At 41.6% G+C, this 17,501-nt stretch overlaps 1 protein-coding gene across 5 annotated transcripts in view; it reads left to right on the forward strand.

The window, feature by feature from the left end:
* Nucleotides 1-8,769, forward strand: part of gfra4a (GDNF family receptor alpha 4a) — a 160,879-nt gene extending 152,110 nt beyond the window's left edge. For all 5 annotated transcript variants that reach the window (XM_043696028.1, XM_043695854.1, XM_043696122.1 and 2 more), the window contains one exon: nt 8,516-8,769. In XM_043696028.1, the coding sequence (XP_043551963.1) occupies nt 8,516-8,656 (141 nt within the window). In that variant the 3' untranslated portion in view covers nt 8,657-8,769. The remainder of the gene's footprint in view (nt 1-8,515) is intronic.
* The last annotated feature ends 8,732 nt before the right edge of the window (nt 8,770-17,501 follow it).

The raw sequence follows: 17,501 nt of genomic DNA on the forward strand, positions 1-17,501 counted from the left end.
ATCCTTGTAAACTCTAGTGAATAAAGTCCAGTTAAGCCAATCTCTCTTCATAAGGCAGTCCTGCCATCTCTGACATCAACTGAGTGAACCTCCTCTGCACTCCCTCTATGGTAATTATATCATTCCTTAGGTAGGGAGACCAAAACTGCACACAGTAATAGAAGGCATGGTTAGTAAGTATGCGCGTGATACCAAAATTGGAGGTATAGTGGCCAGTAAAGAATGTTATCTAAGATTACAAAGAGATCTTGATCAATTGGTCAATAGGCTGAAGAGTGGCAGATGGAGTTTAATTTGGATAATTGCGAGGTATTGCATTTTGGTAAAACAAACAAGAACAGGACACATAATTAATCTGTTGTAGAACAGAGAGACATAGGGGTTCAGATGCATAATTCTTTGAAGTTTGCATCACATGTGGATACAATGGTTAATAAGGTTTACAAGATTTAAAAAAGTGGTCTGCCTTTGTTGCTCAGAACTTTGAGTATAGGAGTTGGGACGTTATATTGAGGTTGTACAGGTATTGATGAGATCTCTCCTGGAGTGTTGTGTCCAGTTCTGGTTGCCTTGCTATAGAAAGGATTTTATTAAGATGGAGATTGATTTACCAGGATGTAGCCAAGAATAGAGGGTTTGCATTATGGGGGAACACTGGGACATTTTTCACTGGAACATGGGAGGTTGAGGGATGGCCTTATGGAGGTTTCTAAAATCATGAGGGGCATTGATAAGGAGAATGGAATGTGTCTTTTCTCTAGGATGGGGATTTGAAGACTAGAGGGCATATTTTTAAGGTGAGAGAAGAAAGATTTTAAAAAAGACACAAGGGTAATCTTTTTCTTTTGAGTGGTTTGTATGTGAAATGACATTCCAAAGGAAGTGTGGATGCTGGTACGTTACAACATTTACAAGACATTTAGATAAGTAAATGAATAATAAATGTTTGGAGGGATATGAGCCATACACAGGCAGATGGGACTCGTTCAGTTTGGGATTATGGTCAGCATGGACTAGTTGGACCGAAAGGTCTGTTACCGTGTTGTAAGGCTCTGTGACTCTATAACTATAGACGTTTGTAGTCTGTTTCTATGCATCTTGCTAGCTTACATTCAAATTCTCTTTCTTCATTAACTTCTTGGTCTTAAAATATAAATCTCTCCCAATCCTCAGCGTCACAATTTTATTTTGGTAGTTTATAAGTCTCCTCTTCTGATTTAACATTATCTTTGACTTCCCTTATTTACGTTTCTCTTGGCTTTTTTATTGGGTAGTTTTGCCTTAAAATAATACACTTTAAAAAAAAAACACTATTGTCAAATAATAATATAGTCTCTAAATACAAGCCATTGCCTATCTATTGTCAAACTATTCAATGTATTTTTTCCAAGTGACCCCAGGTAACGTCCTCCTCGTACTTTAATATTCACTATAATCTAGACTCGAGACACTAGTTTCACATTGAACTGCATCTTTTCTTTCAAATTTAATGGAAAATTCTAACATACTATGGCCACCATTTCCTAAACGTTATTCTGCAAGATTATTCATTTGTCTTTTCTCATTGAATAAAACTAATTCTAAAATAGCCTGTGGCAAGACAGTCACTCAACATATCTCTCCAGAAAACTCTCAAACATATCCCAGGAACTCTTCCTCTCAAGAACTGGTACTCAAGTTGACGTGTAAACTCAAGATTACTACATTTCCCTTAGTTCACGTTATATATTAATGATCTGGATGAAGGGATTGGGGGCATTCTAGCGAAGTTTGCCAATCATACGAAGTTAGGTGGATAGGCAGGTAGTACTGAGGAAGTGGGGAGGATGCAGAAGGATCTAGAATGTTAGGGAGAGTGGTCCAGGAAATGGTTGATGGAATTCAATGTGAGCAAATGCGAGGTCTTGCACTTTGGAACAAGCATGGACTACTTTCTAAACGGTGAGAAAATTCATAAAGCCAAAGTACAAAGGGATCTGGGAGTGCTAGTCGAGGATTCTCTAAAGGTAAACATGCAGGTTGAGTCCGTGATTAAGAAAGCGAATGCAATGTTGTCATTTATCTCAAGACGGTTGGAATAAAGCTCTGGTTAGGCCCCATTTGGAGTACTGTATTCAGTTTTGGTCCCCACACCTCAGGAAGGACATACTGGCACTGGAGCGTGTCCAGCAGAGATTCGCACGGATGATCCCTGGAATGGTAGGTCTAACATACGAGGAACGGCTGAGGGTCCTGGGATTGTATTCAATGGAGTTTAGAAGATTAAGGGGAGATCTAATAGAAACTTACAAGATAATACATGGTTTGGAAAGAGTGGACACTAGGAAATTGTTTCCGTTAGGCGAGGAGACTAGGACCCGTGGACACAGCCTTAGAATTAGAGGGGGTAAATTCAAAACAGAAATGCGGAGACATTTCTTCAGCCAGAGAGTGGTGGACCTGTGGAATTCATTGCCGCGGAGTGCAGTGGAGGTCGGGACGCTAAATGTCTTCAAGGCAGAGATTGATAAATTTTTGATGTCGCAAGGAATTAAGGGAGAATGCGGGTAAGTGGAGTTGAAATGCCCATCAGTCATGATTGAATGATGGAGTGGACTCGATGGGCCGAATGGCCTTACTTCCACTCCTATGTCTTATGGTCTTATGGTCTAAAGTTTGTGAGAACAGCAGCTAACGTTATCACAAGTGAATATTAATCTCAGTTTAAATTTTGTGAGAGAACTGAAGGTGCGAGATTTCCCTGTTTTAAAATTGAGGCATCCAGAGTCAAGAGATGGTAAGTAAAAGTTTTATCTGAGAATAGCTGGTGTCAAGAAGAATTCTCTAGCGTACTGTGACGTACTTATGGGGATGGTCCTATAGCAATAACTTTACAAATTTATGTGTAATCTTAAAAAATATATTAGTGCTAGTAAGGTTAAACCTGTAAATAATATACATATTATAGGTATAAATTGTATTAACTTAATAGTGACAATTTTACTTAAAAATAAAATCTTGTGCCATACTGGACGGCACAGTGGTTAGCACTGCTGCCTCACAGCGCCAGAGACCCGGGTCCATTTCCCGCCTCAGGTGAGTGTGTGGAGTTTGTACATTCTCCCCGTGTCTGCGTGGGTTTCCTCCGGGTGCTCTGGTTTCCTCCCACAATTCAAAAATGTGCAGGTTAGGTGAATTGGCCATGTTAAATTGCCCGTAGTGTTAGGTGAAGGGGTAAATGTAGGAGAATGGGTCTGGGTGGGTTTCGCTTCGGCGGGTCAGTGTGGACTTGTTGGGCTGAAGGGCCTGTTTCCACACTGTAAGTAATCTAATGTAGTTCTCTTGGTTAAAATGCCATATTTCGATTTATTCTTAAATGTTAATTATCCATAACCAGATTATAAAAATACATTGCATCAACTGTGCAGCTTGCAACTCGATGTTGAGAGCAATGAATGCCAAATCTATAGGTTGGAGACACATCTTACCTTCAGTGATATTGTGAATAATGTTGATTTGACAGAAAAAGCTATTAAAAAGGTTTTATTTTATTTATTTATAAATTTGGTTTCTAATTGTTTATGCTGAGAAAAAATTTAATCATTGGAATAGTTGTTGAGATAGAGGGACTGTATTTTTTAAGGGTGATGTGATACTGTTATTTTATTCATGTAAAGCTAGGAACTGCTGTTAGTTATGCGAACCCTAGGATGTTACCCTTCATTACCTGGCTGCAGTCTTTAGTAATAATGTCTCATTGGCCAAAAAGTGTGGCACTGGAAAAGCACTGCAGATTAGGAGCATCCGAGGAGCACGACAATCCACACTTTCAGGGCTTATGCCAAAACATCGATGGTCCTTGGATGCTACCTGACCTGCTGTGCTTTTCCAGTACCAGACTCTGATCTTCAGCATCTGCAGTCCTCATTTCTCCATGTTCCATTAGCCCATAGCCATGCATACATGCAATAAAGTTCCAGCTTTTTGAGTGATGATTTCAGACTTTTTGGAACCAGAAGACAAGGGAAACTAATAGATAAATGCACGAGAGAAATGGGCAGATGTATGCCAACATTCAAAAAAGACTTTTTATTATTTGAATAAGAAAATTTTCTTCACACTTAGCAAATTCTTCTCCATCTAAACCCTTAACACTATGGCAGTCCCAGTCTATGTTTGGAAAGTTAAAATCCCCTACCATAACCACCCTATTATTCTTACGGATAACCGAGTGTTTCTCAATTTCCCTCTGAATATTAGGGGTCTGTATTACAATCCCAATAAGGTGATCATCCCTTTATTTCTCAGTTCAGCCCAAATAACTTCCTTGAATGTATTTTCAGGAATATCCTCCCTCAGTACAGCTGTAATGCTATCCCTTATCAAAAAACGCCACTTCCCTTCCTCTCTTGCCTCCCTTTCTGTTCTTCCTGTAGCATTTGTATCCTGGAACATTAAGCTGCCAGTCCTGTCTATCCCTAAGCCATGTTTCTGTAATTGCTTTGATATCCCAGTCCTATGTTCCTAACCATGCCCTGAGTTCATCTGTCTTCCCTGTTAGGCTTCTTGCATTGAAATAAATGCAGTTTAATATATCAGTCTGACCTTGTTCTCTGCTTTGACCCTGCCTGCCCTGACTGTTTGACTGGCTTTTTTTTCTCAACTGTACCAGTCTCAGATTGATCTCTTTCCTCACTATCTCCCACCCCCCCTACCTTAAAAGTTTAAATCCTCCTGAGCAGCTCTAGCAAATCTCCCTGCCAATATATTATTCAGGTACAATCTGTCCTTCTTGTACAGGTCGCTTCTACACCAGAAGAGATTCCAATGATCCAAAAATGTGAATCCTTCTCCCATACATCAGCTGCTCAGTTGTGCATTCATCTGCTCTATCCTCCTATTCCTACCCTCACTAGCTCGCAGCACCGGGAGTAATTCAGATGTTACTACTCTCGAGGATCACCTTTTTAAATTCCTGCCTAACTCTCTATAGAGAACTATAGACTTTATAAACTCTATATAGAATTAGCCATTTGGATACAGAACTGGCTCAAAGGTAGAAGACAGAGGGTGGTGGTTGAGGGTTGTTTTTCAGACTGGAGGCCTGTGACCAGTGGAATGCCACAAGGATCGGTGCTGAGTCCAATACTTTTCATCATTTATATAAATGATTTGGGTGGGAGCATAGGAGATACAGTTAGTAAGTTTGCAGATGATACCAAAATTGATGGTATAGTGGACGGCAAAGAAGGTTATCTCAGATTATAATGGGATCTTGATCAGATGGGCCAATGGGCTGAAAAGGGGCAGATGGAGTTTAATTTAGATAAATCTGAAGTGCTGCATTTTGGGAAAGCAAATCTTAGCAGAACTTAGACACTGAATGGAAAGGTCCTGGGGAGCATTGCTGAGTGAAGAGACCTTGGAGTGCAGGTTCATAGCTCCTTGAAAGTGGAGTTGCAGGTAGATAGGATGGTGAAGAAGGTGTTTGGTATGTTTTCCATTATTGGTCAGAGTATTGAGTACAGGAGTTGGGAGGTCATGTTGCGGCTTTACAAGACATTGGTTAGGCCACTTTTGGAATAGGGTGTGCAAATCTGGTCTCCTTCCTATCAGAAGGATGTTGTGAAACTTGAAAGGGTTCAGAAAAGATTTACAAGGATGTTGCCAGAGTTGGAGGATTTGAGCTATAAAGAGGTTGAATAGGCTGGGGCTGTTTTCTCTGGAGCGTCAGAGGCTGAGGGGTGACCTTAGAGAGGTTTAGAAAATCATTAGGGGCATGGATAGGATAAATAGACAAAGTATTTTCCCTGGGGTGGGGGAGTCCAGAAATAGAAGGGATAGGTTAAGGGTGAGAGGGAATAGAACAAAGAAAATTTACAGCCCAGGAACAGGCCCTTTGGCCTTTCAAGCCTGAGCCGATCCAAATCCACTGTCTAAACCTGTCGCCCAATTCCTAAGCATCTGTATCCCTCTGCTCCCCACCTACTCATGCATTTGTCCCGACGCATCTTAAATGAATTTATCATGCCTGCCTCTACCACCTCTGCTGGCAACGCATTCCAGACACCCACCACCCTCTATGTGAAGTACTTTCTGCGTGTATCCCCCTTAAATTTTTCACCTCCCACCTTAAAAGTGTGACTTCTCGTTATTGAATCCTTCACCCTGAGAAAAAGCTCATCTCTATCTACCCTGTCTATACCCTTTATGATTTTATAGACCTCAGAGTCCCCCGTAATCTCCTTTTCTCTAATGAAAACAGTCTAATCTACTCAACCTTTCCTCATAGCTAGCATCTTCCATACCAGGCAACATCCTTGTAAGCCTTCTCTTTACCGTCTCCAAAGCGTCCACATCCTTTTCGTAATGTGACGACAGAACTGTACACAGTATTCTAAAAGCGGCCGAACCAATGTCTTGTACAATTTTAACATGACCTGCCAGCTCTTATATCAATACCTTGTCCGAGGAAGGCAAGCACACCATATGCCTTCTTAACCACTCTATCCACCTGTGCAGCAACCTTCAGGGTACAATGGACCTGAACTCCCAGATCTCTCTGCTCATCAACTTTTCCCAAGGCTCTTCATTTTGTGTGTAATTCACTCCAGAATTAGACTTCCCAAAATGCATCACCTCACATTTGCCTGGATTGAACTCCATCTGCCACTTCTCCACCCAACTCTCCAGTCTATCTGTATTCCTTGACAGTCCCCTATGCTTTCTGCTACTCCATCAATCTTTGTCTCCATCTGCAAACTTGCTGATCATTCCAACATTTACGTATATCACAAACAGCAGTGGCCCCAGCACTGACCCCTGTGGAACACCACTGGTCACCTTTCTCCATTTCGAGAAACTCCCTTCAACTACTACTCTCTGTCTCCTGTTGTTCAACCAGTTCTTTATCCACCTAGCTGGAACATCCTGCACACTTCACCTTCTCCATTAGTTTACCATGGGGAACCTTATCAAACGCCTTACTAAAGACCATGTATATGACATCTACAGCCCTTCCTTCATCTATCAACTTGGTCATTTCCTCAAAGAACTCTATTAAATTGGTAAGGCACAATCTCCCCCACACAATCCACGTTGCCTATCACTGATAAGTCCATTCATTTCCAAATATAAATAGATTTTATCCCTCAGTACCTTCTCCAGCAACTTTCCTACCACTAACGTCAGGCTCACTGGTCTGTAGTTACCCGGAATATCCCTACTACCCTTCTTGTACAGGGGGACAATATGAGCAACCTTCCAGTCCTCCGACACCTCACCTGTCTTTCAGGATGCTACAAAGATATGTGTCAGGGCCCCAGCTATTTCCTCTCTCGCCTCCCTCAGCAACCTGGGATAGATCCCATCCGGTCCTGGGGATTTGTCCAACTTAATAACCTCTCGCCTACCCAACACATCTTCCCTACTTACGTCAACGTGATCCAGAGTAATCAAACCTCTATCTCTCATCTCAAAATTCATCATGTCCCTCTCCTCAGTGAAAACTGATGCAAAGTAATCATTCAGAATCTCCCCCATTTTCTCAGGTTCGACAGTCTTCCTTATCAATTCGTGGACCAATCCTTTCTCTAGTTACCTGCTTGCTTCTTATACAAGAATAACAGACTTTGGGAATTTCCTTAATTCTGCTCGCTAAAGCTATTTCATGACCCCTTTTAGCCTGCTTGATTCCTCATTTAAGACTGGTCCTACTCTCCCGATACTCCTCCAAAGCCTGTTCTGTTCTTAGCTGCCTGGACCTTATTACATTTCCCTTTTCCTCTTGGCTAGTCGATAGATATGACAGAGACAAGGGGCAACTTTTTCCACATAGAGGGTGGTACGTGTATGGAATGAGTTGTCTGAGGAAGTTGTGGAGTACGATTGCAACATTTAAAAGGCATCTGGATGGGTATATGAATAGGAAGGGTTTGGAGGGATATCGGCCTGGTGCTGGCTGGTGGGACTGGATTGTGTTGGGATATCTGGTGGGCATGGAGACGTTGGACTGAAGGGTCTATTTCCATGCTGTACATCTCTATGACTCTATTTCTTGGCATGTGGATATTGCTGGCAAGAGCAATATTTATTATCCACCTCTAATTACCCTAGAAGTGAATGATGTGCTGGGCCATTTCAGATGGCAGTAAAGGTTCAATGACATTGATGGATTTGGAATGGTTTGTAGGTTACACCAGATGGGCATTGCAAACCCAATGCGTTTTTAAAGACAATCATTGGTAGCTTCATGGTCACAATGACTAAGACAAGCTTCCAATTCCATATTCTCGTCAAATTTTAAATTTATACACCACCATCTGCCCTGGTGGAATTTGAACACTGGTCTCCAGATTACTGAATCCGTAAACACAATACCTCTTCTCTAGCATCTCCCAATTGTATTTGCAAAAGGAAAACATGCCCTAACTTGATTTTATTCACAGGTGGAGGAGTGGAATTATAAGTACATGATGGGTGCATGATCTCTTTCTGTGCTGCACGAATGATCATGTCTTCTGGTCTCTCTTTGCAGGTCGCTGACGAGAGACCACTGTGGAGAGAGTCGACACGCTCGGCCTCCGAGGCCTTGGGCCTGGCGGTGGCTGTGGGCAGCCAAGCGGAGCTGGTCTGGGGCCTCCTGCTCGCCTCCTTCCACCTCCACTTTACAATGTGAACAATCCAGAGGCTGGACAGATCCACACCTCTCTCTCTCTCTCTCTCTCTCCACGCTCACACAAAACACCAATGTATTATTAAACTTCATCCAGCTCTCTCCCTGGGAGGGGGGGTGGGAGATTTTAACACGAAGGACACGAGAGATATTGTGCTGTCCAGGCGCCATTTTGTTTCCTCTATCGAAAACTGAGCAAGGCCGGAAACCCTTCTGCCGGGGTGGGGAAGACATTCTGCGACGCACACTTCGGCCGTTAAAATGGGGGGGGGGGGCGGGGGGGAGGAATGCATTTCGCGACGCGCACTTCCGGCGGGGAAGCTCTCCGACAACGGACACGTTACCGGGGAGACGTTGGTGTCAGGTGATAACAGTCATTGTCAATGAAAAAACACGCACACACACATACCCCCAGCAATAGCAAGGATGGATCCTGGAGAACTGTCAACAAATGAATGCGCCGTCTTCTGAGCGTAAGGATGTTTATTTTTAGAAAAGGCAGTACCTAAGTAACCAGTTTAAGCTTCACCTTGTCCGACTGGGGAAGGAGACTCTGCCCCACAGCAGGACAACCCAAAGCTCATTCCCTTTTCATGGCTTTTCGGAGGTACTTAATTCGCTGCAAATTTTATATTTTTTTCCCCCAGTTTTTACAAAGGTTAATCTTCCACACCCACTTTGAGACGTTCAAGGTCGATCTCCATATTGTATAAACTGGCGGTTCCTCGTCAAATGTTAGTGGAAGTCCTGAATCTAGGAGGGGTGTGGCGCGTTGATTGTTCACAAATTGCCGTTTAGTTCCTCCATTCATGGTCAACAGGCAGCTCTCGGTACCACAGGGAACTGAGGGAGAAATAATTTCCAATATTTCAGACTTTAGTCAGTGTTAGCACACGCTTGATGGTTCTCAGCAAAACTAGAGACATCTTTTCAGGACATCTCAACTGTCTCCTCCAAGTATCCACTTCTGAAAGGCAGCATTATCTTCCTAAAGAAAATGTTGCAGTAATTTTAGACTTCTAAACAACCACTTACAACAGAAAATAGAAGTTTGCATTTATATAATACTTTCCACAACCTCAGGATTTCCAAATGTGCATTGCATGCAAGTAAGTAAGTATTTTTGAAACATGGCCATTGTTACAGTTTAAGAAATGCCAAGTGGAACTTTATGATAACAAATCAGGTTTAATTTTTGTGAACATGAAGGGATAAATTTTGAGAACGACACAGATTATTCCATATGAAACAGACCCATGGGATTGCATGACTAACCTTCAGTTTAATGTCTCCTCCAAAATGCAGTTTTCTCTCAGTACTGCACCAGGCTGTCAGCCTAGGTTTTTGTGCTGAAGATTCTGAAGTGGGCCTTGAACCTGTATTCTGGATTAGTGGTGCTGGAAGAGCACAGCAGTTCAGGCAGCATCCAAGGAGCAGCGAAATCGACGTTTCGGGCAAAAGCCCTTCATCAGGAATAAAGGCAGAGAGCCTGAAACGTAGAGAGATAAGCTAGAAGAGATAAGCTAACCAGTATTGTCTGATTCAGAGGCAAAACTGCTACACCATGGCAGATACCAGACAGAACTTCCATCAGAATTTGTAAACAAGCAACGTGCTTGACAGTTTTTTAGCCCAGCATGGTTAAACAGGAATCTTAGTTCTTATAGATTCTATTGGAACTCCATTAAAGTTTCCAAATCCTCAACATGAAAGTTAAGGTGTAGAGGCCCTGTATTTTCTCTGGTGGTTGAGGAGGAATTATGCCATTATTGAAAGATAATATTTAATATTTTATCCTTACTTTGCATCCCTTTATAGAGAGATTGTTTTAAATTCGAGACTCTGTTCACTGACCTATGTTGGTTCTTGGTCTAATAAAACCTCAAATTTAAAATTCATATCCTTTTGTTCATATCTACACATCACCTTCCCCACTCTGGTCCTGTAACCTGCAATCCTCCAAAAACTGTGTTCCTTCAATTCTGACCTCTCCTGCACCCAACATTGTTGCAGCTTAATTGTCTAGGCCCTAGGGTATGCATTAACTCCTTCCTCATTGACTAAGCTACTTTCTGCCTTGGTAAGCTTCACTCTCCTTTCAAACAACATGTAGATGTCTTGTTGTACTCCAGGTACTATATAAATGCATATTGTTCTGTGATTTAAAAAAAAAATCATTTGGACAGTTCCCATAGCTTACCCCTATCCACAGTTCCTAAGAAGAATGTTTTTACTTCCCCAGGTATCTGGGTAAGTTTGAGCTATCGTTCAGAAAATGATCTGCAGTTGTGAACCAAGTGATCGTGTTTATTCTGCTAGACCTGTTGTGTACAGTTATTCAATTTCAGCTATTTTTACTTAATAAAATGTAAAGTGCTTTGGAATATACTGAGGATGTGAACGGCACAATATAAATGCAATTTCTTTCTTACTGCTGCACTGGCTGAAATCATAACTGCTTTTAGGATCAATCGTGTAACCTATCTGGTCCATATAACTCTGATTCACACGTACATCAATGCAATCAACCTAACCATTAGAGGAGCCTCCTGTCTATTTTTGTTGTAATTTACTTTGTTTTGCATTGCTTTCACCTCTGTCCCAAAGGTTTAACCTTAATCTGTGTTTTTTAAAACAAGACTGATTTGTTAACATTATGCTTTTGATAATAGATAACCTGTGTGTTTTGGGCCAGTTTAATAAATTTTGAATTCTGGTTCAAAATCTTGGAACGCCTTACCCAACGGTATTATGGCAGCACCTTGAGCAAAGGGACTGCATCAATTAAGAAGATAAGTTACCACCTTCTCAAGGGCAACAAACAGCAATAATCCTAGTATTGCATCCATGGTAACTATATAGTATACTTCATTATTGTCAGTCATTGAAGGAGAGATGAACTCAAACCTTACACAATATCAGAATTTGTGTCACTCAATTAGGAGTGATGAGGAGGAATTTCTTCACTAAGAGTAGTGAATCTGTGGACTCTTTTACTCCAGAGAGCTGTTGACACTGGCTTGTAAACTATTCTGAGCCTGATTTTTAAAAAATCAGTAAGGCATTCAAGTGTTACAGGGAAAAGACAGGAAAGTGGAGTTGAGGATTATCTGACAGCCATGGTCTCGTTGAATGATAGTGCAAATTCAGTGTTGATCCTCAGACAGCACCTTCAGAACCCACGACCACTTCCATCTAAAAGAATAAGGGCAGCAGATCCATGGGATTCACCTCCTCCAAGATTCCCTACAAGCTACTCACCATCCTGACTTGGAAATAGATTATGGTTTCTTTAGTGTTGGTGGGTCAATATTCTGGAATTCCCTTGCACGTGGAATTGTGGGTCAACGCATTACATGGATGGCAGTAGATCAAGAAGGCAGCTCACCATCTGAAGGGTAATTACGACCAGGCAATAAATGCTGACCCAGCCAGTGACACCCAAGTCCCACAAAACGATTTTTAAAAATTTTAAAAGCCTTCTGCTCCTATTCCTATGGTCTTACACCATGCAGAGCTATCTGCTCTTCTCAGTCTCATCAGCCAGTCAAGAAATAAAGTGGAATACCAACACATTATGTTGATGTCACTATCCATTTCCTTTTAACCAGTTTCTAAATCATAGTTTTTAAGTTAGCGAGTTTTGAGAAGGCTTGTAGTTCATGTTGAGGTTCTGGATATAAGTTTGTTCACTGAGCTGGAAAGCTCATTTTCAGACATTTCATCACCATACTAGGTAACATTATCATGAGCCTCCAATGAAGCACTGGTGTTAGTGACTCTCTCTCTATTTAAGTGTTTAGGTTTCCTTGGGTTGGTGATGTCATTTCCTGTGGTGATATCATTTCCTGTTCTTTTTCTCAGAGGGTGGTAAATGGGGTCAAGTCGATGTGTTTGTTGATAGAGTTCTGGTTGGAATGCTATGCTTCTAGGAATTCTCGTGTGTGCCTCTTTGGCTTGTCCTAGGATGGATGTGTTGTCACAGTCCAAGTTGTGTCCTTCCTCATCTGTATGTGAGGATACCAGTGAGAGTGGGTCACACCAGGATACATGAGCATCAACTAGCCACAAAAAGAAATGACCCACTGTCACTAGTGTCCTTACATGCAGATGAGGAAGGATGATGTTACCTAGAATGATAGTGAAGCAGCTCAGCGAGCTAACATACATCCGGAATACTTTTTAAGTGACAGTATATAGGAATGGCCATTTTGAGCCTTATTCTTCCTGGAATGTCCCAGCAGTTTCAGAGTTTAGACATGGGACCTCTCATACAGTGCAAAACCATAACAGCTGTTAGGGGTACCAGGAATAAGGAAATGACCAAAGCCATGGCTTTATGCGTGGGAAATCATGTCTCGAACTTGATTGAGTTTTCTGGAGAAATAACAAAGAGGATTGATGAGGGCAGAGTGACGATGCAATCTATATGGACTTCAGAAAGGCGTTTGACAAGGTTCCTCTTGGTAGACTGTTCAGCAAGGTTAGATCATATGGAATAGAGGGAGAAATAGTTATTTGAAACTGACTCAAAGGTAATAAGGTGATAAAAGGTTGCTTTTCAGGCTGGAAGCTTGTGACCAGCAGTGTGCCACAAGGATTGATGCTGATTTTCATCATTTTATAAATTATTTAGATGTGAACATGGGAGGTATAGTTAGTAAGTTTGCAGATGACGCCAATATTGAAGTATAGTGGACCGTGTAGAAGGTTAACTGAGGACAACGGTATCTTGATCAGATGGGTATTAAATATGCATCACTCCTCCATCCCACCCCAGGAGAACTGTACAATCAGCCACTGGTGTGTGTCTTATCAAAACAAGTGTAAATGAATGCAGTCTTCACAATGTGGCCCTACCAAATCTCATGTCATCTTCTAATGGTCACGTAAATGCAATACTATTTTGTCAATTAATTTGGAACAATTAGCCCCACTTCCATAAAGCTGTAAAGTTTACAGATGTGTACAGAAATACAAATAGATTGGGGTTAAATTATTAAAGGCAAATTTTAATACTGCACTGTAATTGAATTGAATTTATTGTCACGTGTACCAAGACACAGTGAAAAGCTTTGTTTTGCGAGCAATACAGGCAGATTGCATAGTTAAATAGCATAGATAAGTAAATAATAGGTCAACAGCAGCAAAAACCAAAACACGGGTACAGGCGAATGCTAAATGTTGGTGAGTCCATTCAGTATTCTAAAAGGGATTGCAGAGCATAAATCAGCTTTATGTGGATATTTGAACTTCAAATTAAATGTAGCAAGCATGGAAGAATCTCATGTAATTCATAATGTGATTTATTTGCATATTTCCATACCATTTGCCTTGCTTGTTCAGAGACACATCCATTAGAATCCATTAGGATTCTTGGCAGTGTGGAGGAACAGAAGGATCTGGGTTTGTAAGTACATAGATCCCTCAAAGTTGCCACCCAAGTGGATAGGGTTGTTAAGAAAGCATATGTTGTTTTGGCTTTCATTAACAGGAGAATCGAGTTTAAGAGCTGTAAGGTTTTGCTACAGCTCGACAAGTCCCTGGTGAGACCACACTTGGAATATTGTGTCCAGTTCTGGTCGCCCTACTATAGGAAAGATACAGAGGTGCAAAGAAGGCTTACCAGGATGCTGCCTGGACTGGAGGGCTTGCCTTATGAGGAAAGTTTGAATAAGCTTGGACTTTTCTCTCTGAAGAGAAGGAGGAAGAGAGGAGACCTGATCAAGGTGTACAAAATAATGAGAGGAATAGATAGAGTCAATAGTCAGAGACTTTTCCCCAGGGCAGGATTGACTGGTACAAGGTCTTATAGTTTGAAGATATTAGGAGGAAGGTATAGAGGAGACTTCAGAGGTAGGTTCTTTACGCAGAGAGTTGTGAATGCATGGAATGCATTACCAGCAGTGGTGGTAGAAGCAGCGTCATTAGGGACATTTAAGCAACTGCTGGACATGCACATGAATAGCAGTGAGTTGAGGGGTGTATAGGTTAAGTTATTATATTTTACATTAAGATTAAATCGTGGGCCTAAGGGCCTGTTCTGTGCTGTATTTTTCTATGTTCTATGTTCTAGTTTACAAATAGTATTGTCTGCACACGGGAGCTATCATGTTCTAACCAGGTTCACAGTACAATCAAGAAAAATAACTACATTTCAGAGGTCAGTGAACTGGCAATGATGTTGTTGATGTTAAGAGATTACTTTGGTCCTTCCTGTTTTCTCTTGTAATTCTGGAGGGGAACCAAAAAAAATGGAGGATAGTAGGTCAAGCTGTGTTTCTGGGACTGGGATGGGGGTCAAAAGCTGGTGATTTAAGATTTAAGGTAATTGTCAAAAGAACCAAAGGTAACATCAGAAAATAATAATTATATTCTGATTTGTTATGATCTGGAATGCATTGCATGAAAAACAGCTTATTAATAACTTTCAAAAGGAAATTGAATGCGTACGTAAAGGAAAAGCAAAATGTAGGGCTGTGGGAAAAGAAAAGGGGTATGGTTATAGTTAGCTCTTTCAAAAATCTGCCACAGTTCCAATGATCCCCGTCTGTGCTGTTTTCTTGTGAAATTCTGAAGGAAATCATGTCTTTAGCCAAAGAGCTGTGCCGTCTTACACAAGTAAAACCTTGCCTGTTGCCACAATTATGAACTCCCTCCTTGAGTCATGGCCATAAACCCAAATCATGGAGATGTCCAATGCAATTGCAAAGTTCCAACTCAAAGCGGAGTGCTGCTGAAGGAACTGAGGGATAATATTACATTAAATAGTGGGTCACAGTACTGAAGGCTTTCTTCATTTCGGATATAACCTAATTGAATCTATTTCTCTGGGGAAAAATAGACATCTTAGTTGCCACAGCTAAATATTTAAATAGTATTTCACTACACTCCCAAAGATGTTATCCTCTTGCTCAATCTCATGTACTTATCTTAGATCCTACTTTTCATGAGTGTTATTTTACAAATAGTATCTGGCTAATTCATTGCAGTTGTCACGTTTGATTATTTTACATCAGCATTTGCATTTGTAGTGATTCAATCTGCACTTGATGTAGTGTTTTTTTGGAAAAAGAAGGAAAACTGAGTGGCCCACAATTCGAGAAAACCCCTTCTCTCTGAACATTTTATTTTAGCTAGGGAACTGGGCTAAAATACACCTAAATTGATGACGGAATGAACAATTTTGGGCCCGGCATCTGAGGGAGAATATGCTGGCATTGGAGGATGTCCAGAGGAGGTTTATAAGAGTGATCCCAGGGATGAAGGGCTTGTCACGAGGAGCACTTGAGGTTTCTAGATCTATCCTTGAAGGAGTTTAGAAGGATGAGGGGGTGGGGATTGTGGACATTGAAGAAGGTTACCTCTGATTACAGCGGGATCTTGATCAGATGAGCCAATGGGCTGAGAAGTGGCAGATGGAATTTAATTTAGATAAATGCGAGGTGCTGCATTTCAGGAAAGCAAATTTTAGCAAGATTAGATTACTTACAGTGTGGAAACAGGCCCTTCAGCCCAACAACTCCACACCGACCCGCCGAAGCGCAATCCACCCAGACCCATTCCCTTACACCTTCACCCAACACTACAGGCAATTTAGCATGGCCAATTCACCTATGGAGTGTTGCTGAACAAAGAGGCCTTGGAGTGTAGGTTCATAGCTCCTTGAAAGTAGAGTCGCAGGTAGATAGGATAGTGAAGAAAGTGTTTGGTACGCTTTCCTTTATTGGTCAGAGTATTGAGTATAGGAGTTGGGAGGTCATGATGTGGCTGTACAGGGCATTGGTTAGGCCACTTTTGGAATATTGCATGCAATTCTGGTCTCCTTCCTATTGGAAGAATGTTGTGAAATTTGAATGGGTTCAGAAAAGATTTACAAGGATGTTGCCAGGGTTGGAGGATTTGAGCTATTTTGAGGAGGGAGAGGTTGAATAGGCTGGGTCTGTTTTCCCTGGAGCATCGGAGGCTGAGGGGTGACCTTATAGAGGTTTATAAAATTATGAGGGGCATGGATAGGGTAATAAGACAAGGTCTTTTCTCTGAGGTGGGGAACTCCAGAACTGGAGGGCATAGGTTTAAGGTGAGAGCTGAAAGATATAAAAGAGACCTAAGGAGCGACTTTTTCATGCAGAAGGTGGTGCGTGTATGGAATGGCTGCCAGAGGAATTGGTGAAGGCTGGTACAATTGCAACATTTAAAAGGAATCTGGATGGGTGTATGAATGGGAAGAGTTTGGAGGAATATGGGTCAGATGCTGGCAGGTGGGACTAGATTGGGTTGGGATATCTGGTCGGCATGGATGAGTTGGACCAAAGAGTCTGTTTCTGCGCTGTACTTCTCTATGACTCTTTGACTAGATAGAATGGACATGCAGAACATGTTACCACCAGTAGGAGAGACTAGGACCCAAGGGCACAGCCTCAAAGTGAAGGGACACACCTTTAGAAATGAGATGAGAGAGAATTTCTTCAGCCAGAGAATAGTTAATCTGTGTAACTCTTTGCTACACAGGGCCGTGGAGGCCAATTCACTGAGTGAATTCAAGACAGAGCGATAGATTCTTGATTGATAAGGGGATCAAGAGTTATGGAGAGAAGGCAGGAGAATAGTTTTGAGAACCATATCAGCCACAAGCGAACAGCCGAATTCTGCCCCTGCATCTTATGGTCTTATGAAAGCTTTTTCTTTCAAGACTATACATGGGCCCTAAGTAGAATGAGTTTTGGACAATTACAACTCAGATTTTCAGGTATGTTCATAACATCAAACTGCCTGCAACATCACCTGGTAAGCAGGAGTGGCTGCACCTCAGTATCACATTGGTGCTGTTCAGGGACTGAGAAACGTT

This window comes from Chiloscyllium plagiosum, chromosome 1 (genome assembly GCF_004010195.1).
Source record: "Chiloscyllium plagiosum isolate BGI_BamShark_2017 chromosome 1, ASM401019v2, whole genome shotgun sequence".
Taxonomy (NCBI): domain Eukaryota; kingdom Metazoa; phylum Chordata; class Chondrichthyes; order Orectolobiformes; family Hemiscylliidae; genus Chiloscyllium; species Chiloscyllium plagiosum.